The 26,731-nt window shown below is 40.2% G+C and overlaps 1 protein-coding gene across 2 annotated transcripts; it reads right to left on the reverse strand.

The window, feature by feature from the left end:
- Positions 1 to 2,358: 2,358 nt before the first annotated feature.
- dlgap4a (discs, large (Drosophila) homolog-associated protein 4a) lies at positions 2,359 to 26,731 on the reverse strand. 2 transcript variants are annotated; one of them, XM_087173999.1, is made up of 11 exons: positions 25,450 to 26,731; positions 24,812 to 25,047; positions 24,331 to 24,414; positions 23,603 to 23,750; positions 21,558 to 21,804; positions 10,567 to 10,994; positions 10,369 to 10,466; positions 8,480 to 8,916; positions 6,438 to 6,529; positions 5,851 to 6,003; positions 2,359 to 4,846 (listed from the first exon to the last, which is right to left on the reverse strand). In XM_087173999.1, the coding sequence occupies exons 1-11, from the start codon at positions 26,665 to 26,667 to the stop codon at positions 4,622 to 4,624; spliced, it is 3,366 nt and encodes a 1,121-aa protein (XP_087030125.1). In that variant the 5' UTR covers positions 26,668 to 26,731; the 3' UTR covers positions 2,359 to 4,621. The 2 variants fall into 2 exon arrangements, with proteins under 2 accessions (XP_087030125.1, XP_087030124.1); XM_087173998.1 differs by lacking the exon at positions 24,331 to 24,414.

A 26,731-nucleotide genomic window follows, 5' to 3' on the forward strand; every position in this document is an offset into this window, starting at 1 on the left:
TGGTTGATTGATTCATTTCAAATATAATCTCTGCTTAAGGGACCCGTGATGCCTTGGGCCCATTATGGGGACGTTCAGTCATCTTGTCATGAATGCAAAAAATAAAATATAACTATATAATATAATCATTAATTATAAAATTTTCTGTCAATCAACTGATCACTCCTTGTAGGTTGAATCAAGCGATTAAATGGTTTTATTTTGAAGGCGCTTTGGCTCTCTTTGCCTGACTTGACGCTTCTGGTCACCATTATTTGTTGCTCCTTCACCATGAAGCCTGTGGGAGGCGCTATGACGTGACCCGATGCTTGTAACAGCATCCTCCTTCAGTAAAGGAGTATGCCACTGAGTGGAAAGAGCCTATAGTCATTTGGCGCTGGTGTCAGTGTTTTCAAGTATTATCAGGCACAGAAGGAGACGTTATCACTTTACAGGGAATTGTGGGACAGGATGGTCACTTTCTGTTCCAATACCTAAAATGTAACATTCCTTGTTTCACTTGTCTTTCTCATTGGTCAGTGCATTGTAAATCATACAGAGGCGTAGTGAGAAAATTTGGGCCCTGTGCATATACTGTTTCAGTGGGCCCCCTTCACCTCCTCATATCTACAGCACAAATAACTGCATAACAAACACGTGCATCTTTCGTGCATGTTAGGGTAATCCATAATCACCTATTTATACCACGTTGTATTAAATGTTACTTGAATAATCAGTGATACTTTAACTTTGAGGCTTGCATAAGGCTAAGACTAAGAACAAGGCACCTTCTGTGGCGTCTATGTGGCCATGATGTTTGATGCTTGATGAACTCCTTTCATTGTAAACTGTTGCAAGTGGTCGCTTGATATACAGTATCTACCATCCACAGTAACAAGAGAAGATTGAGGAAGGGAAACGTTCATCTACAGGTCAATTATCGGCCACCTAAAATAATTAACTTATGAGGTTAATTAAGTAAAAAATCAAAAAATCAAAAATCAAAATTGCACATAAAGACAAAGATTTTTTTGTCCAGGCTTCTTGAGGGCCCGCCCCAAGTTGGGATTGGCACTTGTATGTGCATAACACAATAACTAACTATTATTGTATATCGTTACTACTAGGAACGATTTCTTGTATGACTACATACTAAGGTGGACCAAATGGAAGTGTTTTGCTGACCCTTGTTTTATTTTAAGTTATAAAACAATAAAAGCAACTGTGCACAAAAAGAAAGAAAAAGAAAAAGAAAGAAAAAGAAAGAAACAGAAGTGGCTTTGGGATCACAAAGACAGGTTTTCTGGACACTAATTTTCTGCTCCAGATCCAAGCACAACAATTATTAGAATTGAGGTAATTTGTTTAAACATATATCAGGGAAAACATACATGCATTCCAAAATTGAGTGGCATTCCCCTTTAATTCAACAGCTTATTTCATACAGAAAATATGCCACATAACTCATTGCAATCACAATTCTTTATTCTCTTAAAAGAAACTAGCCTCACAGTGTCTAACTAATACACCATAACATTAAACAACCCTTTGTCTGTAAGATATGTGCTTATTTTGTAAAATAACTTTCGTCAGTACAAGATAATCTGGAACTACATAGTTTTTGCTCATTTTCCAAGCTGGATCTCTGAGAGGACAGATGTGAAGAGTGAATATGTAGCCAGAGAGAGACGGCCACTACAGGGTGGGTATTGAAGTCAGAATGGGCTCATGATTCTCAGTGTGTTTCTGTCCATCAAGCGTACACAATGACCCATTTTTTTCTCCAAAGATATTCATGACAACCGGCGCCGACTGTGTCTCAGACAGTTCCATAAATTCTAAAAATCACTTAACCAGAGAACATTGCCTCGTCCACATGGTGGTTGTACAGCACATCCATATATTCTTCCTTCAGAGTTGCACCTTCTGGTCATTGTTTGTCCATTTTGTAGCCCTTTGAAACTCAGGAAGTACTGGTAAACAAACTGAAGTTCCCTGATCAGGTCACACTCTCTTAAAGTTCAGTATGTGGGCAAATAAAGGGATCCGGCTCTCAAATGATATGAAAAACTGAGAGGACTTTCCACCATTTGTCACAGTTATAAACTTTTACGTACAGTACATACCCTGAATGCCTCACACAGATTGAATAGTTTCAGATCATTTGCAAGACTCATTTAAAGGAGTACTGAAAATTCACTGGCAAGGATATTTTTATATGTAAGAAGGCCATGCTTTTAGAGATTACACAGTAACAATAAAAGGTCTAATCTAATGCTTATGATTTATTTGTGTGTAATATTAACATAGCAGTTAATATTACCATTGTATTATGGATGAGTGCAATAAAAAAAGACAGCAAGAATGATGACCAGGACATGTAGCAAAGGGATGTTTAATGATTTCTTTGGACAATGAAATGCACATGTCCATTGTTGATGTAATACAAATAAGAGAATAAGAAAATCAACAACTTGGTATTGTGTCAGCATTCCCAGCTCAATTTTATTTCTTGTCTGATGTTAACTAAAAGACTCAAAATGGAGCAGGACAAGATGTCTGGAGTGTCACGCAAGGACTGACCAGTAGGGGGAGAGCCAGCTCTTACTAGAAAAAAAAACAAAAAACTAGTGAGTCAACCTACACTTGTGCATGAGTAATTGTTATGCCCTGTTCCACTCATGTACCCTTGGCACTTGTGTTCCCATTTGAGAAAACTGAAATGTGGAAACTGTTCCAGTCCCATGCTGAAAGTGTAGGCATAGCGTATCTGGAGTGAGCCGAACACAAACAAACTTTGCTGAGAATATGCACACAGACAGCTAAACTCATGAGCAGATTAAATAAAATAATCACTTTAAATAAAAGCTTTATCAAATGACACTGAAATGTTGATGATCGTTGCCATTTTGGCACAATACGAAATCCCTCGCAGCACCATTAATTTTTATATAATTACAGAAGTCAAGACATGTTTAGGTTCACCTCATTTTCGAATGAATGTCACAAAACGTGTCAAATGACGTTACAATTTAAATTAGAAATGTACCACAGTTCTTCATTCTAAACAAGCGGGTGGGAGTTCAAGCTGCTAGAAAGGGGAGTGAAGGAGACGGCGGATTTTAGCAGTCAAATTAAGCCTGTACTTCACTGAACCGAACCTTATGTGAACTTGTTTTTCTTATTAAAGAACACTGAGTAGGTCTGGAACTGAAACATTTGGCAATGGTTCTGAGCATTTGGCTAGTTCATTTGAGGATATATAATAAATAATCAATTCATAGTGGTTTTACTGATGTATTTGAGTGTTCAACCTGAGATTTTAGTCTTTTCAAGGACAGTTCATAAAAGAAATTAACATTCATCCTTCATTCTAAGAAAGTTTTATTAGAGATGCTGAATTAAATCATTTAAGACTGGGTACCTACTGCATTGCTTCTTCTAATATGATTTATTTATTGCTATGTATTCCATTTCCTTTCCAGTAGCAAGTACACCCCCACCCTATCACATGTAGTCTGTTTGAATGGGAATGCCATGTCAAGTGGTGAGTCTTGGTCCCCTACATCACATGAGGATGCAGTGAAAGTCAGAATGGTCAGGCAACCAAAGGTGGGCGAACTTGATCTGAGGTGAATGGAAAGTGCAGTGATCAAGTCAACATGAGCTGTAAATGCATACATTTCATACATTCCTCTATAGCTCACTGGCTGGGCAGTCGGTCCTCACATCCCTTCACAAAAACAAACAAATGTAAGACTTTAACAATGGGTATTCACAGACACAGACTGTGTAGTGTGCGTTTGTGAAAAGGAGAGGAAGAGAGAGAGAGAAGTGGAGTGAATGATTGCATCAAGTGCTAATATATCATGACAGTACATGTACTTGATCTATAAAAAACTACCTTGGTACTGAACACTGACCTCTTTCTAACAAATAATCTGGTATACAACATTTACAAAATGAACATTGTAATAGTGTGATATTTATAATATATATGCTACTGCCTTCCTCTGGTTCTCTGCATTTTAAACCTCTGAGTACATTAACGCCATCTCATAATTCTTACACAGTAAAGCGTACACACCACACCCAACGAGTGGCAGCCTAATACAAATAGAGAACAGGAAGACTCTGTGGACAGTGAGTACACCTGCATGTGTGTCCTGAGTGTGTGTGGATGGTAGCTCAGCTCGTAAACCAGGCAGCCACAACTTGCCGGTAGACTCAGCAGTGAAGGGAGTTTTAAGAGAGTAAACTTCTGGGATACCAAGATTCTTCAGCTCACAAGGTACAGGATGTCCTTATCCAAGATACTTGCACATTTAAGACAGTCTTGATATACTTTAGGAGATAATAATTATTATAATGTCAATAATAACAATAATAACAATAGTATTAAACATCTGTCAATGTTATTTTTGTCCCACGGAAGCAGGGTGATGATCTGCATTATTCTGGATTGTTTCGGTGCCCTGTGATCCCCACATTTCTCCTGTCATCAACTGTGCTGCTATGAGGGATCGGCCTCTGTGCATCCGTTGTACGTCTGTGTGTTCGCCTCAGATCTATTTGTGTGTTTGTGTCAATGAATGTCTGAAGTGAGTCAGGATTTTCCTCAATGATCGGTGCTGGTTCACTCTCAGAGGCGGGTTTGGGCCTCGGGGACATAGATTTCGATGCTGTCAGCACTTTCTGTGGCGGAGTTCTGTCGTACTGACGCCGCGCGCTTTGCTGCCATCAGCCGTTTTCGGGCTTCTTGCCTCTGCTTGTCCACAGCCGAGTCCACACTCCTGTCCTTCCCCGCAGACAGTCTGGGCTTAGACTGCTTCTTTGGCACAGATGATGGAAGCTGCTTGTTTTCATCCTGAGGAAATCATGTCGAGAAGGAAGAGGAATAAGGTACGGTGTTGAGCGAGCTGAAAACACAGCCTCAGTGGTGTTGATGTTCCGTTATTTGTAAGCTGTTAGGCATAGCTTTATAGTTATAAATTTACATTTGCATTACATTTACTCATTTGGCAAACACTTTTATCCAAAGTGACTTAGAAGCGAGGAGCATCACTTAAGCTTCAATTTATAAAGTAAATGTACAGATAAACTCCTCTAAGCTTGAGTTGGGCTGCAACTATAATTATTTTCATTGCTGATTAATCTGCAGATTAATTTTGACTAGTTTTTTCTGTAAAGAAAATTTAAAAAAAAATTCTCCTAGTCTCCTATTCTCCAAAGATATCTTGTAGGCTATGGTGTAACAGGTGATGTAACTAACTGTCGGAGCTACAGCATCAACAGAGATATCACATGGGAAAAGCAACAACTGTGGCTGGCTGCTTGTGTTTTCCTCTACATGTTTCTGATGCCAGTGATGTGAGTCAAGACAGAAGGAAGTTAGTGAAAGACTCTCAGTTGTCGTCTCCTTTTCAGTTACATACATCTGACAAAGAGATTACACAGCAAATCTTAGGCTCACTGTGATCACTGCACTGTATCAGTGAAAGAATGTAAACACAGTAATTGCAGTACTGTAGTAGTTTCCTATTCTGTGACGAAATGCAGCAAAATAATGCAAGTGACCAGAATGTAACTCCAGTTCTATTAATCTGTGTGTATCCCACTGTCACTCTGTATCACAAAGTAAATGAAAGAATGTTAACACAGTTAATGTGGGGAATACAAAGCACAATAAAGCTTAATGTTGCATAGGTGATATCAATGAACGAAATCTAACTCAACTATAAATCAAAACCTACTTCACAGATATCTACAGCAGTACTCCTGTTAACCCTCAACTATAAATCAACAACTCTACTTGACTTACTACTCGAAAGAGCTTTAGTATTTTGAATACTGTTAAGAACCAAAAATTACCTTCTTCTCTGATTTCTCAGGAAGTTGCCAGTTGTTGGCTTTCAGTTGGTAGAGCTCATCAAACTTCATGCTGATGTCCTCTATTGAGAGTTGTAAAAGATCCCAGAATCCTGCGAGGTCCTGTGCTGTTGGTCGTGGGTTGGCATTCACGTTCTATGAGACAGTATAGAGAAGTGATAGATGAATGGCTTTGGCCATATCAGAGAGAATTAATCACATCCGTCCCCACACACACATTTCCTGGTCAGCCTCTCTTTAAGGAAACTGATGAAGAGAAAACACATTTGACAACAAACAACTTTCAGATTATTAAATTTCAGCAATATTAGACCTGTAACAGAGAATGTCTGACAAGGAGGAACAGCTGACAATTGAGTCAAGTTAAGTGCTCATCTATCACAGTAAATCTGACTGACTAAATCATCGAGGATGTAACAGGAAGACTTCTGCATGTCAGTTTGTGTAGGAACATTTTTGCTGGCAGGACAAAGATGAAAGAGATCAATAATAACTTGAGAGGCTAGCAAAAACATGTAGTAGAGTAGCGTATCAAGAGAGATTCAATTGGATGTAATGGAGCCACTCACCAAGTTCTCATTACAGAGCCCTCTGAACTGCTCGAACTTCTGTGACATGAGGAGCTGAGCGCTGCCTACTGCACTGCGGATCGTCCCCAGCACTACAAAAGAAGAGAAGAACATGATAAATCCTCAACAAGCTGACAAGAATGAGCAAAAGAATGAAACATTGAGAGCTTAAAAAAAAAGAAAAAAAAAAGAGACACAGCACTACAAAAAGGACATAAAATGCTGCTACTGTGAGGTCTGGAGTAAAGACACAAGTCCTTTTGCACTTGAGAGATGCAGTAAATAAAGGGTTAGAGAGCTACATCAATACACAGGAGGGGGTGACTGCGTAGAATTTATTCCTGTTGTCTAGTAATGAAATATTTATCCCAACATTTACTATTTAACATTCTGTGACAGTAAATGATTTCCTTAGAAGTAATTTATCAACTCAATCTAAGGGAGGACAACATATTACTCTGTATTCAGTTATTTTACGCCTAATATTTGCATGTAAATGGAAATTCATAATTCAGGCCCACAGAGAGCAGGAGGAATGATAATCTGATGGAGTTTCTACTGCTTGTCTGCTCTTGCTCATTCATATTTAAGACACTGCAGAGATAGATCTACCAAAAAGCCTGAGTGATATTGTGGTAGGGGAGAAAGTGAAATGACTCTGTGGTGGCTCTATTACAGCTAAAACAAAGTTTAGTCCCACTCTAATGAGCAACATTACTGTGAGTCAATAGCAGTATTGAGTATGTCGTGCTTAGCCTCATTGTCCATAGTCAACATGGACGAGGCCTGGCCTAATCTGCAGTCCGTGAACTTCGGTAATAGGGGCAGCAATTCAATTCTTCACATCACTGAAATGACAAGCCACTTACTGTACTTTTCTATTACATTTATAATGTGCCTTTGTTTTATGTTTCTGTATTTTCTCTCTTTCTTTTCTTTTTTTTTAAGTTATTTTTTCAGGCTTTTTATGCCTTTATTATAGTGAGAGATAGAGATAGGAAAGTTGGGGAGAGAGAAGGAATGACATGCATCAAAGGGCCACGGGTCGGATTTGAACCCAGGCCGCTGCCGTTAGCCTTAATGATATGCACTCTACCAGGTGAGCCATCGAGGCGCCCCCTTTTCTTTTGTCTTTTATTGTGAATAACTTTGTGATGTCTCATCTAGACAGGTGCTGTAAGTAACCCTTACTTCTACTTAGCTTTACTTCACTTATTGTATAAAAACAAATCATGCATCTCTTTTGCTAGTTGGAGGGCCACTGTGCAATCTACCATTATGTCTGCTCTAGCTCTCCCTCCGCCTTAGAGCTTGCCTCTGTGTATCACAGTGCACTGCGCTTTATCATGGTTGGTCATCCTTAACTGACAGAATGAAACTGCATTGTATGTAATTTATCTATGAGGCTATAGTGTCAAACCTGTCTCATTAAACCGTACTTACAGTACCAGGTCACAGAATATTTTAACATGCGGTACTTAATGTTTTTAACTGATCTTGGGAGAACTGGTTTCAAGAACTATGTTCCCTACAAATGGAATGAGCTGCAGAACACTTTGAAACTGAAATCAAACCATATCATTTCACTTGTGGATTTTAAAAGTTCACTTGTAATTGTTTTCCTTAATGTAAAACAGTTGCAACGTGTGTCTGTCCATATTTAAATTGTATATCATTTTCTTAGTCACGTCTCCCTTGAAAAAGAGATCACAACTTCAAACTGTTCAAATAAAGAATAAAATAAAATAAATGAAGTAATTGTGAGATCATTAAGACCACTTTAACATGTTGACACTTGCCGTGTTTTGGGTCAGAGAGGAGAGTGTAAAGGCACCCACAAAGTATTCAGGGGAGATTGAAATCTGATCATTCAAATTAACTCAGGAGGATGTTTGAGGCAGGTTCACCACCAACCACCCTCTGAAGTGGATCATAGCTGATCCTGACAGCCGAGGAAAAGTGAGATATGCAGCAATCAGATCTGTGATCTAAAACAGGACCTAAATGTTTTGATAGCCACTTTATGCAATTGTGTCACTTACCTTCTTCTGAGAGCTTATTTTCTTTGGTCTCCTTCTCCATCTGTTGACACCAGCCCTCCATGCGGCCTGTTTCTGCCTGCAGCAGCTTTAGAAACCAGTTGCCATCTCGGAGGCAAGATGGCGTGCTGGGTTGAACAGAATCTCCATGGGCGCAGCAGTTTCCGGTCTCCAGGCTAGGGTCTGGCGGTGGCAACGAGGACGGGTCTAAAGCTGGATCCAGAGTCTCCTGGGTTGAGTTGGATATCCTGGTTGGGGCTGAGGTGTGTTTAAGGGGCTGCTGTTCCATGGCTTTGTCCTGTCCGTTGGGCGCAGCGCTATTCACTGATTGATTGTTAGTACAGTTGGTTATGTTGTTTTCTGTGGGTGCGGCATCCTGGGGCTCCTGAGGCTCAGTCTCTGTATTTTGTCTGGAGGCCATACTGCTGTCCCGGCTGAGACTGCAGAGACATGCATAAACATCAGCTCCTGACAGACAGTTAAATGAATAAGACAATAAAGTGATGCGTCAAACACATTCCACGGTAACAGTTTGAGGTCAGTGAGTTTAACTGACACGGCTTTATGGTAGATGATGGTGTAGCATCATCCACTGCAAAGAGGCACAACAAGTCAGAAGACACTGTATTGAAGATGGGGCAGCAGGGAAATTAGCAACAGATCAGGTTTACAACACAAAAGTAGCGGATTGCTGGCTTCAGAGATAATGAGCAGGAGCAAAGGAAGTGGGCTGTCAAACAAATGTGATTAAGGGAAATTACAGTGCAATGGAAAAGTTTAAATGGCCAGTTTCTCACTATGCTCAGCTCACTACAGTCAAAACAAGAGTAAAAAGACATCAATCAGAGAGCTGTGCTGCTGCCAGGCTGACTGCTGAATGACCTTACCTACTCACTTAGCACAGGCTGCAGATTCACCAACAAAACATATAAATATATGTTAATAGTGTGTGGTCTAAGCAGGCGCCCCATGTGTAGAGGCTACAGTCCTCGCTGCAGTCGGCCCCGGTTCGAATCCCGCATCGGACGGCCTTTCGCTGCATGTCATTCCCCCTCTCTCTGCCTCCCTGTTTCCTGTCACTCTCCACTATACTGTCCATTAAAGGCATAAAAAGCCCAAAAATATACTTAAAAAAAAAAAAAATATATGAAAAATGTATATTATTTGGTTTTTGAATGTTTATCTAACCTGGAAAATACCTCTGACAGCCAGGATCTCTTTTTCAGGAACAGCCTATTCACACTTACATATATTCACACCTGGAAGCTGCCCAGTACGAACACAGTCTGACCTGCTGAGCAGTACACACTGGATCACTTTGAGGTTAAAAGGTCTTTCTCCGGGATCACCTCAGTGGTCGCTGCTCTTTCACTTTCCCCACCAAGATTTATTGTGCCAGACCGGGACCAAACCTGCTTAAAGCAGCCTGCTTGCCCAACATTTATGCCACCACTGCCCCCTCTCATAGTAACTTTTGGCTTTACTTTGACTCATAACACTGCCCTCAGTTCAGATGATCGATCTATCTCCGATTAAATAAAATACTTTTCCTGACTGACTCACACACAGTTTTTATACTGAAATACTCTTCATTTGATCACACTATGTAGCAGCCAGATGTGTACAAGAATGCAACACACTATGCAGGTCGTTGAGAAGCCTTAAGTCAAACAGTCTTTTAAAGATGCCATTTGAAAATCAGTTACCTGTTATGTCTCATTATACATTCATATAATGATACCATTAATGGCAATATCACAGTGTGTATACGTTACATTTCTTATCAAGCACATTCTGTCTTTGCAACATCTTTACGAAAACTGGAACAAACCATCAGATCATTATTTATGGCTTCCCATTCACTGTTATGTCAAATGTGAGCAGAGACTTACGGCCTGCCGTTCTCCACTTGAACTCCAATTGACTGAAATTTTAGGGGTGTAGCCAGGAATAGTGGTTCCTCTCTTGGAATTGGATGAACGCAATCCACCTGAATAAAAATCAGAAAAGCATTCAAATACAAGTGTGACAGTGGCTTTAGCCTTCTCCCAGCATTAATGTATCTGACTATAAAAGTAGACAAATCTTACCTGAATTCCGATTGAGGAAAGTTTCCTCTTGGGTGCAGTCGGGGCCTGCGCTAGGGTTATTCCAGTGCCCAGGGTGTCATTTTGGGGCAGGGTAGATGTGGAAGTGGTGGCGGTGGCAACAGTGATGGTGGGAGGGAGGTCACGAGGGGCTGGAACAGGAGGTACAGAGCCTGCAGTGGGTGCAGGGATTGCGGTAGGGACAGCAGCTGGTGGAGGCTGGGTTCCCTTAGCCAGACTGCCCGTGCGGATGCTACAGAGACTGTCAGAGGAGTTGCTGCGTCCTGACTGGCTGTTGACCTCACTGCCACGGTCCTGCTGGTCAAGGTATGTGTCCTGGGCTGACTCAGTGCTGCTCTGCAGCGTCACTGAGATGAGGGGCTTGGAGGTGGTGCGGGGTGGGACTGGAGGAGGAGCCTTTCTATTACTGACTGCTGACAAGAAACAGATACAAAAAAGATAGAAAACAATTAGCTTAGCATGAGAAACCTTCGCTTTGGTCCTTTAGACTTCAGAAAGGAAGCAACTAAACATAAGTCAGTTGGTGCCTACTGAGCACCAAAACATAAAGCCATTAACATTGCTAATCTGAGAAACAAATCTGCACTTTGCTCTTGTTGCTGCCTCTATTAGGATGTACTCAAAGCTACCTCTATGTTTCCTGTAAACCTGCTGGTTGTGTTCCATTGACGTCAGTCTGTCTCAGGGGATCGTCCTTTACATGCCACACCTTCACAGTGCTTTTGCTCTGGAGACTGTCTGACAGGACAACTGTCTTCTCTGCTCAAAGCCATTTTCGACCAAACAGTTTCAGATACTAAAATGTTCTTTTTGCAATTTCCTATTTGCCTTTCTCCCACATCTGAAGAACCGTGGAGATTAGCCAAACCACAAAAACAGTTATCCTGTACAGGACTGCACAAATCATGTATTGATAACATGTCTTGATAACAATCTCTTACTTAACATTTACACAAATGAAAACACAAATCTACATGGTAAAATCATGTCAGTATACACATGCTCAATGAAATAACCCATCAGTCAATTTACAAGGACCGCATTTGTGCTAGGAAGACAGACATATTTTGCAGCTATAAACAATATATTTATGATAACAATGTATGAAATTACAAGGTGAAGGGGGTCACTTGTAGTGATGAGCTTGGAGGGAAATGTCACTCAAATCTGCAGCTCCCTTAAGTTTTACAAAGCTTTATAGCTGGTTTCAGTTCATTTATTTCACTGTTCGACCTGCAGCAGTTTTCAATGAAAAAGCTCTAAAGACCGACTGTACATAACATGTATGCTCTTTCTTTATTCATAATTTTTTACAATACAGCAACACTCTTGATTTCTGTGTTGTAATGCGCTCAACACATTTATCCTAAAGAGAGATTAAAATGAGGCCTTAAAGTGGATTAGAAGTGAGTAAGACCAATCTGACTCAGGCACAAGGAATGGGACTGGTGCCTCTTTTCCTGCCATCAGTCTGACTGCAAGGTTGTGGTGAATGATACAGAGTTGACTACAGTAAATCAACTTGAGAAACCAAGAAAAACCACAGGCTTTCTTTCAGAATGGGGGGGTGTGTTGGGGCAGAATGTATAGATGCTATTTGAACAGCTGGTTGACTGGTAATCTACGACTGACAGAGTTGCAAAACATACTGCAAATACTTTCGCCACACTACAGCGTACACTCACACATGATGGATGAAATATTGCTTTAAAATTAGCTGACCAAGAAAGTAATCCAAGAAAATGTAGTGTTTATTCTCTCCGGTAGTGGTTTCAATCTAAATAGCAACCCAACACCCTGTAATTCTGAGGGCACTGCACTTCCGTCATCAGCCTGCGAGTAACAGCACTAGTAAAGCCCACATTAAATCCCACCAACATACACAAACATGGCTGTGGAATCCACTCCATGTAGTTCACGAGTTGCTCATGCAGTCCTGACCTTCATATGCAAAAAACAACGGAACATTTATTCTGAAAGAATGAGACACTTCTTGTGATACTGATAGCACAGATGCATGACATTCCCAAAGTTAATGTGTCCTATTACACCCTGAGTCTTAACACATGCCTCCCATTTGTTGTGTCTACAAGGCTGCAGTGCATCTCTTACTCACACAGAGCTATAAAATTAATTCTTAACATTTACACTGAAACAGATCATCTATTCTAAGCCAAATATCCATGAAAAGTTGACTACGCACGTGCAATCCTCAATTAGCTCTACAATAGCATGATTTATGAACAACAACAACAACAAATAGGTCAAAGCAAAATGGGCTAATTGCAGATTATTTGCACATTTAACAAAGAGTACAATCCATTTTGCTGTTCTACTGCAATATGTGGTGTGATGCCTGCCTATGGGGATTGTGCCAAAAGGGAATTAGGAGATGAACAAGCTGCCCAGACCCTGTATGTCTGGGGCAGGGCCAGCAAATAGCCTCCAGCTGAAACATTTCCTTCTCCAGAACCCTAAAGGTCATGCCACCTTCAATCATCAGGTCTTTTAACACAATCAAGGCCTGGCCATTGAATGCATGAATGGATAACAGTCCAAATTAGAGATGTGAATGATTAACTGCTAAATTCCAAAGCTGGCTGTCCCAGCAGGTCAGTGGCTGGACTAGTGCCGAATTTCTATACAGTTGGGAAAACTGCAAAGTGCTTACTGCAAGCAACAGTGACTGAGACTAAAATGTCACATTTGTTTTAAGATATAACAAGAATGGCACAGGCAACAGTGTTAGTAGACATTCAGAACGAAATCAGCCCTGTTTTAAAACAATCTAAGAAGTCCAGTTTGAGTAACAGATCTGTGAATATGATTGCTTCTCCAAAACCGAAAAACTGCAGAGAGGTTTATAAAACTATCAGAGAGAATATTACAACTCTGGAAAGTTACAAGGTCTGTAATTTTATCTTTTGTTACGATGATTGTGAGGCACACAGTAAAAATACACCATTCATGTCACAAAGTAATCCAGTGGGAATGTGGGTTTGCATGTATTTGACTAGCAAATGAAGCACCTTGCTAGTTGAGCCAAGTCCAACTTTTTGCCAGACCACCCTGCAGGTTTTAACTGGCCCTCTACAATGGCATCCCACAATGTTATATCATAGCCTCATTCAAATGGATATCATCAATACCTTTTTTTGAATGCAGAGATGAAGCTGGTTTTAACACAGCCTCCCTTTCCTTAATGACCTATTAGGTAACGCCGTTGTCTGCAGCTCTTCATTTAACCAAATCACTAAGGATTCTTCCTTTTTTACCATTCGTGATACTATTCTTTGCATTACTAATGACATTTTTATCAACAAAGAGTTACAGTTACAGCCTCACGGTCTTAGAAAACAGTGAGACTTACGATAAGTCTGTCGTGAGGGGAGTGTGGCAGCACATTGTATTCTTTTTCGTTCTGGGCTCCCAACACTTTTCATTGTTTAAATTGGGTCAGCATTGTTTCATATGCTTTACACGTTTATGATTATTAAAAAGGATTTTTCAAAATCTAAAATTTACTTGGGCTGTGCTGCAAAAACACATCATTTGTTTAAATATATCTTTCACGGAACTTGACTTTGGTATTTAGATTTAATGATCATTAATTAACGATCAGGTCCACAGCTGATCAAAGAAGTTGCTAAATTTCAGTTCTAGTCCAACTATTGTGGGAAACATGGCAGCTAACCTATTGAGAGAATGAAAAGACACAGAATTTTTAATTTTTACATGTTCAAATATGAGACAAGTAATGAGGACAGCAGCTGTCTTTGAGTCACTTATTTTAGGGGCCCAAGAGCTTTCTCTTATTCTGAAAACAATTAAGATCAATTACAACGCTGTCAACGCCACTATGATGATCACGTTAACTAAATTGCTTCACTTATGAAAGCTATGCAGTGTCTGACCCGAGATATGCTCTGGCTCCATCAACAGGTCTGTCTGAGAGCTATCAGATGACCACTAATGGGCCCTCCACAGCAGACTAAAACTTGAGTGAACACGATTGACTATTTTCAATGCTGCTGTCATTAGCTATTTTAAAAAAGCACTAGTTTCTCTAGTGGTGACAGTGTTTGGCCTTCTGGTTTGGTATGTAGGAAGTCTTGATTATCACTGAGCTCATTCCTGAGTGAATTTGACTTACAGTCGAGTGTGTTAATCAAGCTGCAGCGTGAACTTTGCAAGGGGAGACAGTCTGGTTCCACATACGTTTCTACTAAAGCACCAAGCTCAATACATACAAAAGCAAAGTACACACCAAGCTTTTTAAAGAGTATTGTAGCTTATTGTGGATGAAGCCTTGTGAAACTCTGTACATGAGCCAAGTACCATGAAAAGAGATGGTAGCAGAGCCTACGTCCTAGATTAGCAGTCTTATTGTAAGATAGTATGGCAGGCTGACAGGCTGTGGGAGTTGTAGACTGAAACATTAGCCCAGGACACATGGTTGAGCATGACTTCTGACAAACAGATTAAGCACAAAAGAGACATCATTCAGCAGAATACTGCATATTCAAATATGAGCAGAGAACTGGCCTATGTTCAACTTACTACTTAACAAAAAAATTGGCACTTAATTTAAAAAAAAACAAAAAAACAGTCTTAGCCCAAAAATCAATGTCAGCTCATGTCAGCTGGGAAAACATTAGTTTCATAGAACTATACATTTACATTATGTATGATGGTGAAATTACAAATATTGTGTATATGCATAGGCGATTTTGCATCAAAAGTATGGATCGTAGATGTTGTAATAGATGGCTGACAGCCTCAAGATGGCCATTTCCTATGACAAAGCCAATTACTAGTAGCAACTAGTTGATGCCGTTCGGTTTTCACACTACTGCGGCTGAATACTACTGATCAAAAATGTTTTCATAACGTTTCATGTTGTAGAGTTTCATGAATAAGAAGCTATAATAAGACAAGCTCAGAAGTACGAGTAGAAAGGCGGAAAATCATTCGGCAGGCGGGACGAACATCATGACAGAGAGTGTGATCTGTTAAGACAGAGAGAGAGGCAGGCTGACATTTAGTAGACAATGCTGACACACTGACAGGAAAATAAAAAGTAAACCACTTACACAACACACAGACCATAACAGTGACAACACCAAAAACAAAACATAAGGTGGAAAAACAAACAGCTTTGATTTCACTAACAGTCAAGCTACTTCTTCTCTGTAACATATTACTGTGGTTGGTCTTCCAAAAGTAAATGTAACCATAAAAATCTTTAATAAAAAGCAAAGAATAGCTTGCCTTGAGAACAGCCATTCAAACAAAAGACAAAATCCAAATAATTTAGTCTGCTCTTTACACTGCTGGAGACTTGGTTTGTGCATTCTTATAGGCAGTATCCTGATATCCTTAAGACCTCCTGTGGCTCTGACCTGTTGGACTGTGGCAACAGTCTGGGTTGTGACCTAATCAGCTGACATAAGTACATGTGACAAGTGCCTCTGAGGTCAAACCTTTCAGGATTGGAAAGTGGGATACTTTTCAACACAGCACATCTGAGCAACTTTGATTTCAGTTAGATACAATGCTGTGAAATAAAGAACAGATACTTTTTAGAAAAAATTTCTTTTACAACTATATCACATAGGTCAAAAGCACACAACTACTGGTGGGTCAAGTATCTCCACTTGAAAGCCTTCATTCAAGAAGATTTTGTCTACATCAGTGTGGCTGTGAGGATGTGCTTCAGACATGCAACCTTTCAATTGGTCATTGTTAAGTTGCATATGATGAAAACAAAAAAATTAAATAGGGCTGCAAGTAATTACTTTAGTGATTACTTTAATTATCCATTAATCTGCCAGTTGTTTTCTTGACAAATCCTAAGATCTATAAAAGAAAATATTGAAAAATTCCCATCGAAATTTCCTAACTCCCAAGATAATGGTATCAGATTGTTTGTTTTGACAAACCAAAACTTGAGGAATAAAATATCAAACATTATCACAACAGAAAAACAGCAAATCCTCATAAGTGCCTCATAAAAGCTAGGTGAAGAGAACATTCCTAATGTAATACACAAAAAGTGTCTATCAATGTATACCAAGAATAGCTTTTCTCCCAGTAGCTGACAAAAAGCAGTACATCATTAGTTCAGGAAATGGAGATGCCTTTACTATGCTGTCTAACCATGTTAACTAATAGCTCCACACACATCATTAGGAAGCCTGTCTGTTGCTGACCTTACAGTGAAATTACAGTTGCTTCACCCATTCAGTCAAGAGATTACCTCATCAATGAGTGTGAGAGGAAGAGTGTGTAATACTGTGGAGGATGACTCACAGTCTATCCATGGTAATACACAGACACACCATGTCTTGTGCAATATGGTGCTGGATACAATGAACATGCCGTGTGGCTACAATGGTTGTCTGATGGATGGGTGAATTTCAACTTTGGGGAGACTAAAAATTAAATAATTTACTAAGCATTGGATAGAATAAAAGTATATTCAACAGGAATTCTCTCAGTCAATACAAACAATTGTGTCAGTGAGTACAGAATAGTGTTTCGCTCTGATGCTACACGTTTTTGTGAGCACATCTTTCTTAGGTCAGGTGGTCCTTAAAAAGCCCAGTGGAGTGTCCTAACTGCTGAACTGCAAAGCACTGCACAGGGCAGGAAGCGGATAAATTATTGATTGTGTCCTCAGGTCTTAACACGTGGTAGCTAGCTACTGAATAAAAATGACATGAAATTTTAGCCAGAAATAGCCACTGCGGTTGTTGGAGTTGAGGTAATATCATTTCAGATGACAGCTTTCAAGACACTATCTGGATCTACGAATGCCACCTGTGATATAAAAGAGAAATATTAAAACTCAGAGGTAGTCGTTATCTTCTACCACTAGGAAACAACGTGTTAAATTTCAAATGGTACTTTGATCTAGTCAGGACAGAACAACGAAATAAATCATATCTGCAACAGAAAGGACTGTCAGTCTTGGCTTTGTAAATGGACTGATAGGTGATTCATTGCTTCCCCGTGCCTCTGAGCTCGCATCACTGTCACATGTTGAGACTGGGATACGAGAAAAGAATCGCTACTCTGCCTCATCTTTTAACATTAAATGTTCAGATATAATTACTTAAATACTTTATCAGCCCGAGTTATGTGCCTTCACAGAGAAATTCCGGGATGGTTTTTTTTCGGTTTCAATGATTCGTGACAGTAAGAAACGATTTAAACATCTCTAAATCCAGCTATTCGGTAAGGTATTGTGGCTTGTATTACAGAGTCCATTAGTCAGTGTCAGTAATCTATCTGCTTTCACAAATGAGAATGGTTTGGTTAGCCGAACTAGCCGGTTACCGGGCTGCCCACACTGGGCTGTGGACGCCTCAGCTACTGTTAGCTTGTGCTAGTAGCAGTAAACGCTCATTACGGTGTGCTACCACACAGGGTATTTAACGTTGAGTAACGTTAGCCGGAGGCATTATATAGTAGATGTGTAAGTGAGCCAACAAAGAGACGCTCCCACCGGTAGCCTTTTTTGCCTCGTTACCACCATTCTGACAACAGCAGCCACATTAGTGTCTGCCAACCTCGCCCGCTTGCTAACAACTCGTATTAGGGTTTATCCCCTTTCTTCATCCACGTTAGCTAGCTAACCTACCAGACCATTAGCTCATGTTAGCTTGCTGTTGCTAGCGCACCGACAGCAACTGACAGCCCGAACAATAACGCTCAGTTAATGAAAATCGACAAAAACCCTTACTGTATCGTGGTTGAGTCGAAAATCCTTATTTTCAGTTCATTCATGAAAGGCAGACGAGGTGCAGACGGGCTACGGTGTCCTGCCGTAAGATACACAACGACGCTGTGAAGAAAAGATTTGTAGTACACGCCCTTGACGACGAGGATTGGAGTCCACGTTTTCCCCGTTTACTGCTTTCTGCAAACGATTGGACAGTTCAGCTCCTCGATCTAATCGATGATGGATGTGATTGGCTTAAGACTCAGGGTAACGTTGTATGTGAATGTGTTCACGGTAGGTGCGTTTCATTTTGTCTCTGAATGCCGCGGGAACAGACTCAAGTCTAGACATAAAAAATACATATCGGAGTTGTACCTAAATTTGGTTATTTATTCACACGTTTCTGTAAAACGAAGCCAATTTTCAAAATAATTTAGAGGTAGTCTCGGTGACAGTCAAGACATCAAACCAAAACTAAAACCTCCTTGGCAACACAAATTCAGACAACATTATGTTTGGATAATAGGATATATTAAATATTATATATTAAAGATCACCAGTAACCTAAATATACGGACCTATCCTATTCAAGACAGGGGCCCCAAAAACCATAGGTTTACTCCATATTGGGTCAATGTAATTCTGTCAATTAATGCAAATTTATCAGAAATTTGCACCACTGAAGTAGGATATAAATTATGAAGGGCCCTCCATCCTGTTTTAGTTTATATTGTTGTCACTTATTGTAAAGTTGTATTTTATCAAATTTAATTTCTTTTTCCCTGTGTCAAATAAAGATTGAAAGATTTTTTTAGTGAATAAAATAGTGAAACATGCCCCTCACTATTCCCTGAGCTTTTTTGTCAAACCAGCTGTCAAAAACCACAAAGATGTTGAGTTAAGTATAAAAAGAAGATTGTGAAAACTAACAAATATTGGCATTTAAAAAATTGGTAGAAGAGAATTTCTGGCATTTTGCTTAAAAATGAAATGAAAAATGAAACAATTTTTCAGTTATCAAAATCGTGGCTGATTAATTTTCTATTAATTAAACAACTGATCAATCAATTAATTATTTTAGATGTAGAGTAGGCTACTAATTGGTTTCTGGATACCTGGCTGGGGAAATAATGAAACTGCAGGTTATAATGGGGGTTAATAGTGAACCCTTAGGAGGTTAATTCAGCCATTATAACAGTTAATGTTATAAATAATTTCAATTTAAAAAGTTCTAGCAAGTACACATATCCTACTGTGTATAACAATAGCTGAAAATATTATAATCTTATGTAATACATTGTAATGGACTGTAACAATACATCATGGTAAAAGCAAACGTGCACTTTCTGAGGTATAAGTCCAATATAAAAATACGCTTTTCATATATGAAATTTCAATGCATTTAGACATACAGTATGAAGCAATAATACATGCAGTTGTGTGCAAACGTTTGGGCAAATCACATATTATGTGGATTTTTGAAGTGAAAAGAAGTAAATGCAACCCCTGCAGCAAATGGACATTAAAAATGAGCCTTTCTTCAAATGTTAATTTCCATGTTACTTTTTATTTCATGAACTTAAAAATTTGAAAAAAAAAAAAATTAAACAGTACAAGCAGCAGTGTGCAAGAGTTTAGAGGGAATAAGTAAGGGGAAGAAGTAAATATCAGCAAATTCTGGATGCAAATATCATGCAGTTAGTTAAGAAAGTGAAAGTGAAACGAGGCAGCAGGCTTCTACAACAGAGCAATGAGCCAATGAACAATGAACTACATCATGAAACATAAGCTGGAGCTTTTGGAACGGCCCTCACAGTCCCCTGACTTCATCATTTAAAATCTGTGGAAAGATCTTAAACATGTTGTGTGTGCAAGACAGCCTAAAAATATCTCAGAATCTGAAGTGAAGTGAAGAGTGGGGGGAAACTGATAAATCACTTATAGAAAGACTCTTAAGTGCTATAAAGAGCAACTTCAAGCTGTGATATCTGCCAAAGGAGGGTTACTAAGTACTGAGTTAGTATGGAGACCAGACTTTCTGCACATGCCACGATTACTGTTTAATTTTTTATCTAAAGAAAAGTAACATTTACATGTACTTTTCCTCATTTGGCAGATGCTTTTATCCAAGGTGACTTACACGTGAGGGACATCACCAAAGCCTCAAGTAAAAGTGCATTAACATTTGAAGAAAGGCTCATTTTATTAGTGTCTGTTTGCTGCAGTGGTTGTATTTACTTATTTTCACTAAAAGTGTAATTTTTCCCAGGGCTACCCAAACTTTTGCACACAACTGTAACACTTGTATAACTACCCCAAAAAGAATAGTTGACTGTTTCATTTGGTTGGTTTAAACCCAAAACAGTAAAATATGATTCACTTTTATTTTATGTTGCTGCATTTGCGTTTTGCATTACCGTTCACATAATCCTCATTAACAGACACTAACACAGCATGTAATCTGAAAGTTGGTGGAGACATTATTACACATGTTGCCCTGAAAACAAAGAGGTGCCTCAAAGTAACATTTTCTATCAAACAATGTACTTTTGTAAAAGTGTACACAAATGTATTGGCAGCAAAATAGCGTCAAAGTTTTAAGTTCTACAGTTCACAATAGTTCAGATAACATAAAAAATTGGTTTGCTTTTCTCTCTGGATTCATCTATTCAGAGATAAGAGGGACGTTCTTTCCCAGTCCTGCACTTTCACTGTTAAAACTAGAGCTAGAGCAATTTGTAACCAAAACTCCTCACTCAGATTGAAATGTAACAATTATATTACTACCAATATAGTGCAAAAATCTTTTCTATTTTCTACATCTCATATGTTGCACTTTTTTTGAAGTTCAGAGCTTTCTTCCAACAGAGTTTGCCCACAATGAAAAAACTAGACCATGCAGAAAAAACACCTAAAATTAATTTTACCTATAGTGAAGACAGAGGTATGTTGTATTGTCTAGATTAATATATGTTTTCTTTATATTTTTCTTAACTAAACACACAAAGTTTTATCATTTCTACATGTACTTTATAAGTAAATATGTTTTTAATTCTGGTTTGTATAATTGATGGATTTCATTGATACAAAAAAGTGTCCTATCTCCAACTTTCAGTTGTTTACAAAATGTTGTGAAGCAGGGAAAATGGATGTGTTGATGATATTTGGCATGTATTCCCTCCCTTTCAGCTATTTGCAATCTATCTTCAGCAGCTCTGTCCCACCTTGTCCTGTCACTGGTACTCACTGGTGTTGGAGCTGTAGCTATAGCCTGTAGTGGTGGGTGGTGGTGAGTCTGAGTCCACAGAGGCCGTATCCTCATCCTGGGAACAACCCGCCTGGATGGCCCGCAGGTAGCTGTGGCTGCGTGACCGGAAGCACGTTGGCGCGGGCAGATCCAGAGCATCCACTGCCTGCGATTCGCCGTCACAGTATGGTACTGAGTGCCCACAGCCCTGCCCACATACCTGAAAGAACGTGTGCAGACTCACACGCTGAGGGCAGAGGGCAGACTGAGAAACATGCATTCACTAGGTCTTTACCCAGTGGTGGAGAAAGTACACACAGATCTTTAACTTTAGTAAAAGCGCCAGTACAACAATGTAAAAAAAACCAAACAATTTCATAAGTATTTTCACAGATATCTACTTAAAATTATCAAAAGTACCAGTGCTGATTCTGCAGACAATTAATGACTGTGACTGTTACATTATTATGTATGACATTGTTAGACCACTGAAACTTATGCACCGCCGTGTAAACACCATTTTACTGATGTACCTGGTTGAGTTAGAGCTCCTTAAAGTTAGGGAGTTAGGTCCTAAGAATTTGGGTAATTCTAAGGGGTTGTGAGATGATTGAAGAAAGAACAAAACAAACAAACAAACAAAGTTCTAGACAAATTCATTTAAAAAACTTTTCTCTTATCTATGAAATGTTGGATAATTTAGCCTCTTTGGGCCTTATAATATCCCTCTGAACTGTATTGGTGGAGAAGAATAAAGCAACATACTCTAGAATGGAAATATCCAAGTCATATACAAATACCGTAAAAACTGTACTTTTTGCCCTTAAGTGCAATTTTGAGGTACTTGTACTTTGCTTCAGTAAATGTACTCAGTTCCTCTCCAGCACTGTCTATAACTATGAATTAAGATGCAGGCAGTTTGAACTAATAGTTGAATCTCCAACTAATAGTTGAATCTCCAACTATTAGTTCAAATGTTTTGGAGAAATCTCATGGACACATTGGCTAACGATTTTAAATGGTGTAAATGGTGTAAAAAAAAAAAAATCAAAACATATAAAAGCTAATACAGAGATAACTAATTTTAGTTCTTGGTTCAGGGCCAGTATAAAAATATTTTGTGCTGCATTGTATGAGTTACTCAAAATAACTTTGTTTTTTGTCAGTATTTCTTTGTTGAAAGGATTTGTATTGTCATTGTATGATGGGAATAAGCAGTGACAGCCAGCGCTATCTGAAACCTTCGATCAAACAACATCAAAAGAAGTACAGTAATATGAACAACCAGTAGTAAGTTTTTCTATTTTTGGCATTTTAGTAGCAAATATGAAAGTGTTGTGAGTGGTACATAAACATGAATAATCCTTTCTCAAAATTAATTCACTCATTTACTCACTCCAAATGTTGTAGGTTACTGTCCATACAGGTTTTACTCTTTGACATAACTTTCATCTGAAAGGAAACTTAATCCTTAAGTCATTGTCTGATTAATGCTAAAGTTCCCATGTACAAATACAGACTGATACCATTCCTTTTCTATAAAAGGCTGTTTTCATTGGTTTGTAATTTTGCATCTTGCTGATGAAGATATACAACAAGCCTCCTCCTCTTTACACTGAGGCATACTCTATGTCCCACATTGACAATCTGCGAACACACTCAAGCATCTTTTCTATTCCACCAGCTCATTCCCGACTGCTTCATTCATATACCATCTCTCAGGCATTACGCACTGTACGTTTAAATATTCTCTCTCAGTAGCTTCAACCTGCTCATTCCCTCGTGATTACCATTGATCGCAGTCAGTCCTCTTTTTTTAAGGTCCCTGGAGTCAATCTAAAATTATCTAATTAGCTGTTTCTAATATTTATATTATACCCCCCAAAAAATACATAAAAAATTTCTGTCATGGAAACGTTGGTCGATCATGACTTGAATCTACAACTCTTGGGTTTAGCAGACACACACGAGGAAATAGTCTTTCCAACCAAATAATAATACTATGACAAGCTACAGCAGCACATTTGATAAGACAGTAGACATACCTGAGTGCCCGAGCCTCTGCCCAGTGTGCCAGCGCACTGGCTGAAATCATTGTTCCTGTGGCGAGGAGGGGCCTCCAACGGGCTCACCAGGCAGTCTAAGTTATCGAGGCTCCGATTAGTCGACAGCTCTTTCAGGGACGGCAGAGTGCTGTGGAAGTGAATGTAATAATCAGCCTCTCAGAAGTCAGAGACCGGAATAAGTGAGGGCTGTGTTTAATTGATGATATCCAGGAGAAACTTTAAATTACACTCCAAAAAGTTCCCCTGGGTATTTTGAAATTAAATACAATTGAGAAGTGCAGATAGTGATATGTGCTAGGGTTTAAAATAGCAGCACAGAGGAAACAATAATTTCTGAGTAAAACTGCTGAATACGATTTTATAAATGTACTTTCAGATTGATCTGAGAAATTTTTGAGAAGTTTCCTCTGTTCTGGCTTGCACGTCTGACAACTTGTGTTAGTGAAAATGTGTGTGCACTAAGCAGCAGGGTGTGTCGGAGTGATTTCCATGGAACATTTGCATGTTATGAGATCAGGGCTTGAGGAAGCAGGTAAGAGTTAAGTACTAACACACCACTCAGGATACCTGCAAGGTAAGAAATGGAGCACGGGAGCAAAGAGGAAAAGTACTGGGAGGGTTGAACATAAAAGGTGGTGGTGGTTGTGGTGGTGGTGGTAGAGCAGGTGAGGTTGGGTGGAGGGCCACGCTGCCTGCCTACCGATGACACTGACCTCAGATGCTGCATAGAGCATGCACTTTGCAGAGGGGACCACAGATAATCCTCCCGCATGAGAGCGTAGCAACGAGGCCTGTCCGTGTGGATGTAGGGGTAAAACACATGGCAAAATTTCACCTCCTATTGCTTTTGTAGCAAATAAAGATGATACTGCATGTCATGTCTTGTCCTCTCTCATTATGCTGCATCTTTACCTCCATGAGTAGCTACTATTAACTTGACTAAGTGCTGCTGCACATCCAGACGATTATTTGTGACAAGATACTGCCACCTGCTGACTACCTTTGGGGACATGAGAAAAGACGCTTCTTCCCACAATTTTAACATCAAATACACCTTCAGGGCCTATCTCTGTTTGAATGAATGTAAAGTAAAAGAGCACAAACTCAACTATGGCAAAACAATGAGTATGATAATTAAGTTTATAATTCCAGTATGATTAAGTTGATTCTCTGTGCTGTGGGACTCACTTGCGTGGAGGTGGTGGCGGCTGTTGCTCGCTTAGGGAGTGCTGCGTGGCCTTCAGGTAGCTCTGGCGACGAGCTGCAGATTTGGGGGAAGGTTTGGGACTTCCCTCGGAGTCTTCGCTGTCTTCTAAGTCTCCCATAGCTTTCACATAGCTGCCACTGCGCATCCTTCGACAGGGGATCTCAGTTCCTCTGGGCCGGCCGCGACCCAAAGTTCCTGCCCAGTCCCCCAGTGGAACCTATTATGAAAACACATACACACAGTTGTGAGACTCTCTATGTAATGTATATAATTCAGGGTGTATCCCTTAAACACTGTATATATGTCATTGTTTGCGTCTGATTTTGTTTATCTTTTTAAAATAAATATTAATAGTATGATTCTAAGCAAGTGCAGCAAAGATACTTAAAAAAACAAATCATGACTGGGATGAATTCCAAAGGGAAAATCTATTAATGTGACTAAGTATGAAAAATGTGGATAAAGTGTATATGATAAATAGAATAAGGGTTAATCTAATCAAATTATCAGGCAAAGCAGGAAGTGTCCTCCAGATAAATAAAACCAACAAACCTCAGAGAAATTATAAAGATATCCATGCAAACTTACAAAGAAGATGAAGGTGAAGGTGAATACTCACTGGCCCTCCTACCTGAAGGAACTGTTGTGCCAGGTCTTGGTGGCATGACTTAGATTTAAGCAGGGTCCTGTTGACGGTAGCAGAACCCTTCTGCAACACTTGCCTGGCCTGGCTGAGCGTGAGAGTGGACCAGGAGCCCCTCTTCACCAATGTGTCATCCTTGCTTCCCCTTGTTCTTCCCTCCTCTTCCTTAGATCCTACCTGTGTCGCCGGGCATGCCAGGAACTTGAGGTCGCTGCTGCTTTTAGAGGTCTTGAGAGTATGTGCAGAAATAGTGTTGTAGCCCTGTGGGATATGTCTGGGAGGAGCCTGGCTGTCTGAAACCGCTCTGCCAAGAGTCATCATGCTCAGTGGGTTGCGGTAACCTACAGCAATAGTGCCAGCTTTGGTAGTGTCAGTGTCCAGGGCATCATCTGAGCTCCAGAGGCCTAGTGCATTGGGCCTGGGTCTCTGCTTTGGCCCCTCAGTTTTAGCCCTGTCTTTACTCTTGCTCCTGCGGGTTGGTCTACCACCATCTTCACCAGCCCCCATGGTGCCAGTCATTCCTCCAGCTGAGCGCCCGTTTATGCTGCCTTTGATTGCAGAGTTTTCCAGGGACTGGGACTTGGCAAATAGCTTTTGCACAGAGTGCATCAGGTGACGTATGCGTCCTGGACTCTCACTGCGTTGCTTCGACATGCGTCCTCTATGAAACTGCAGAGTACTGAAGCCATCACGCTGCAGGGGCAGGTGCCTCTCTAGTTGATCCAAAAGGTTGGAGGGTAACCGATTCATCTTGGCTGCTGCTGCTGAGGATATGGTGGCTGATCCACTGGTGATCATAGGAGCACCAGTGAGGCCCAGACCCAAGCCCATACCCATAGACAAAGAGCTGGATAGTGTACCTGCCCTGCTGCCCTGTCCCACCCCACCACCAGCCAAACAGCCCTGGGAGCAGTCAGCCTGGTCAGTCTGGGAGGTGAAGTGCAGACGAGGGAAGGTGCTGCTGTTGGACATCTGGTTGAAAGGCAGCAAGCAGTCAGGGGTCAGGGCAGTTGGGCTGGTGGGAGGGCACTGGTGGAGATGCGGGTCCAGAGTGCCATAGTGGTTTAAGGTGGGGCTCAACAGAAAGGAGCTGTGAGGATCTGAGGTTAAAGGACAAAGAGGCTTCTGTGGGCATCCCGCTGGTTCACATGAGTCGGACAGGTGACGACTGCGGTTGGCTCCTAACCCTTTCATGGTGGCTGAGATGTCGTCCTTAGAACATGTCTCCAATCAGAATGGGTCTACAGACCTGAAGGGG

Source organism: Seriola lalandi, unplaced genomic scaffold (genome assembly GCF_002814215.2).
Source record: "Seriola lalandi dorsalis isolate HSWRI2012SDOR001 ecotype SW California unplaced genomic scaffold, Sedor1 jcf7180002054297, whole genome shotgun sequence".
Taxonomy (NCBI): Eukaryota; Metazoa; Chordata; class Actinopteri; order Carangiformes; family Carangidae; genus Seriola; species Seriola lalandi.

Bases quoted from the DNA above. Each gene is read 5' to 3' on its own strand.
- dlgap4a (XM_087173999.1), bottom strand. From the start codon at position 26,667: ATGAAAGGGTTAGGAGCCAACCGCAGTCGTCACCTGTCCGACTCATGT. The intron at 21,805-23,602 runs GTATGTCTACTG...CTCTGCCCTCAG, and splicing joins GCAGAGGCTCGGGCACTCAG to CGTGTGAGTCTGCACACGTT. The intron at 10,995-21,557 runs GTGAGTACCAGT...TCTTGTCAGCAG, and splicing joins TAGCTACAGCTCCAACACCA to TCAGTAATAGAAAGGCTCCT.